Source organism: Propithecus coquereli, unplaced genomic scaffold, assembly GCF_000956105.1.
Source record: "Propithecus coquereli isolate 6110/MARCELLA unplaced genomic scaffold, Pcoq_1.0 Scaffold7, whole genome shotgun sequence".
Lineage (NCBI taxonomy): Eukaryota > Metazoa > Chordata > Mammalia > Primates > Indriidae > Propithecus > Propithecus coquereli.
Window position 1 is genome coordinate 23508044 of NW_012153062.1, and position 3422 is coordinate 23511465.

Consider the following 3422-nt stretch of genomic DNA (forward strand, 5'->3'; position numbering starts at 1 on the left):
AAAAAAAAAAAGATTCAATGGTTATTACCACTGCTCTTGGAATTAATTCAGTCTAAGACTTATTTCTAGCTCTAACGCATAAAAGTTTAATTGAGAAAGTATAGCCAATTCAAACATCATTTTGAATTTCAACTGTTTGTTTTATTTCAGAGCCATCGGACACATCCCTAGTACCTTAATTTATCCATTTTTAACTTTCATTTTGCTCTCAATCTGCATTTCCTACTGGGTGGTGACAGCAATGTATCCTTTGATAACTGACCTCTTTAAACCTTGGAGCCACATTACTATTCATTAACCAGGAGTTTGTGTCCAGTGTTTTCTATTCCTGGAAAGATTAGGAATGTCCGAAAGAAAACTGGATTTTTTTTTTCCAAGCCCTAAAAATGTTTCAGTTTACTGATTGCATTTCCCTTCTAATAGGTCATATGGTAGATTTGTTTCATTTTGTTTTCTCATATGATGCTTCTCCTTGGCAAGGAGGTTCCTGTGTATTCTGCTGTTTTTAAGGGGTTACTCAGTGTAGCTGGCCCATGTTACATTAATTTATGCCTGAAGATGGAGGAATATTATTAAAATATTAGAAGTTTTTTGAAGTTAATCTCTCCATGGACTTTGAGTTATCTGTATTATTTTCTTGTCCATTTATTTTCAACCTATCAGCAAATAGTTTATCCTTAGTGCAACTCATTCAGTTTCTTGGCTACATCAGGGGTACCTGTATACAAAGTCATAGCCCCTGAGGGGCAATGTATACATGAAAATGAAACCTGTGACCCAGAGGTAAGTAAAAGAAACTCTTTCCTGTACTTACTTTAATATAGAATCTACTGCATTTCCTCTTGCAGTTGTTTTTGGAATCGCCCTGAGCAGAGATTGCAGCATTGATGGGAATCACTGTGTACCATAGCGGAGGGTGGGTCAGGAGAGCATTGAAAACAATGGGCAGAATGGAGAGAAGGTACTATAATTATTTCCTGAGCTTGCTTGTCTTACCATATACCCAAGAAGTAGGTATAGGCAACAACAACACTAATAAATGTGAAATTTTAGTGGGTGCAGAGTGATGAGCATATGATGGAAAATAAGATACTTTCCAGAGTTCATTAAAGAATTATATAAAGTGATGTGATAGAAAATATACAGCAAAAGCTAATGCAGAAAAAACAGGACATGCAATTGGTGGGCTAAAAAAGAGGAAAAGGCAGGGAGGTGTTGTCTTGCAATGATATTTAATATTATATTCTTCTTTTGTGTTTTTTTTCTGAGTACAGATTTTTAATACATCTGAAATTGCCAAAGCTTGCCCTGGGGCTCTGTGTACCTTTGCTTTCTATGGTGGAAAGAGCTTGTACCATCAATACATCCCCACCTTCCATGTATACAATCTATTTGTCTTTCTCTGGCTTATAAACTTTGTCATTGCACTGGGTCAGTGTGCCCTTGCCGGTGCCTTCGCTACTTATTACTGGGCCATGAAAAAACCTGATGACATCCCACCACATCCACTTTTTACTGCATTTGGACGAGCCATACGGTGAGCTCTGTGTTGAACCCTACACCTGTCTCCGTTATATTTAGTGTGCTTGTAATTCAGTCTTGGATAGTTAATTCAACTGTCAAGATACAAATGAGGCTGAAGGTAAGATCCAGGATTCATGGATGCCCGCTGGTTCTGCCTGGTTTTGTAGCCACAGTTTTTACAATCCCTACCCAGGCCAATATCCTTCTAAATGCCATAGGTGAGGGGAAGAAGTAGAGGCGGCCACCAAATTAAAGATCAAGGATTAACTTGGCTCTATTATTTCCAGTGATCAGCTCAAACATCCTATTTTATGATGACAGGCTGTTGGTGTCCTTTATGTTAATGAAAAGCAAGACAGATATATGTGGTTTAAAATCCTCTATAGAGACCTTTATCAATGTGAATAAAAGTGTACAAAATGCTCTTTCTCATTAATCCTTCTTCAGGTCCCTTTTACCTGTGAAAATTGTTCAACTAGCATCCTTTTAGTTAATAGTAAAGATACTTTAATTTTTTTCTCATTTTATTTTTTGCCCCAGATATCACACAGGATCCCTAGCATTTGGATCTTTAATTCTTGCATCAATTCAAATGTTTAAAATGATCCTACAGTACGTGGACCAACGTCTTAAAAGTAAGATTGCAAAATTTATCTCAGACTTCCCTATCTCTGTGAAGAGAATAGATTGGGGCAGGGGGTGGGGGAAGACATGATGACTGCAACTTAGACTAGGGCAGTAAGGATGGAAGGAGGCAGGTTTGAATATGTTTTGAAGGAAACCCTGACAGAACTTGCTGAGGGAGTGGATGAATGGTGGTGAAGAAAACAGAGAAAACGTACATGATCCCATTTATAAGATGTGGAAGCCAGGAAAAGCAAGTTGCAGAAAGGAGGTTAAGAATTCTGTTTTGACATGTTATTATTGAGAAGCATGGTGGAGATGTCAGGTAGGCGGTTCTAAGCTGAGAACTCAGGTCAGGTTAAGTTTAAAATATAAATGTAGATGCCATTGGCATAAGTCTTCATACATGACACATATATTTTACAAACACATAAATTCTGCTTAAGATGCACCTTACAAGATTTTTTTATTAATAGTCAAAACAATCTTGAGAAAAACAACAAAGTTGGAGGACTCATACTTCCTGATTTCAAAACTTATCACAAAACTACAGCAATCAAAACAGTGTAGTACTGGCATAAGGACAGACATATAGACCTGGAAAAGAATGAGATCCTAGAAATAAAACCTCACATATAATACCACTCAATAGTGAAAGGTCAATCTTTTCCACTAATGGTGCTGGGAAAACTGGATATCCATCTGCAAAAGAGTGAAGTTGGATTCTTACCTTATACCATATATAAAAATTAAGCCAAAATGGATCAAATACCTAAACATAAGAGCTAAGACTATAAAACTCATAGAAGAAACATAGGAGAAAATCTTCATGACTTTGGATTTGGTGATGATTTCTTGGATATCACACCAAAAGCATAGGTAACAAAATAAAAAATAAATTGGACTCCATCAAAATTAAAAACATTTGTGCTTCAAAGGAAAAGGACACTATCAAGAGAGTAAAAAGACAGCCCACATAATGGAAGAAAATATTTGCAAATCACATACCAGTAAGGGATTAATATCCAGAGCATTTAAAAAACTTCTACAACTCAACAGCAAAAAAGTAAGCAACCCAGTTCAAAAATGGGCAAAGAACTTGAATAGACATTTCTACAAACATGATATACAAATGGCCAATAGGGACATAGAAAGATGCTCCATGTCACTAGTCATTACAGAAATGCAAATCAAAACCACAAATGAAATACCACTTCATATCCATTAGAATGGCTATTATTTAAAAAAAAAAAAAAAAGAAAAGAACAAGTGAT

At 36.2% G+C, this 3422-nt stretch overlaps 1 protein-coding gene across 1 annotated transcript in view; it reads left to right on the forward strand.

The window, feature by feature from the left end:
- Positions 1–3422, forward strand: part of SLC44A5 (solute carrier family 44, member 5) — a 119515-nt gene that overhangs the window by 104955 nt on the left and 11138 nt on the right. The window contains exons 12-15 of the mRNA XM_012661041.1: positions 151–243; positions 696–783; positions 1275–1537; positions 2065–2197. Coding sequence (XP_012516495.1) covers positions 151–243; positions 696–783; positions 1275–1537; positions 2065–2197 — 577 coding nt within the window. The remainder of the gene's footprint in view (positions 1–150; positions 244–695; positions 784–1274; positions 1538–2064; positions 2198–3422) is intronic.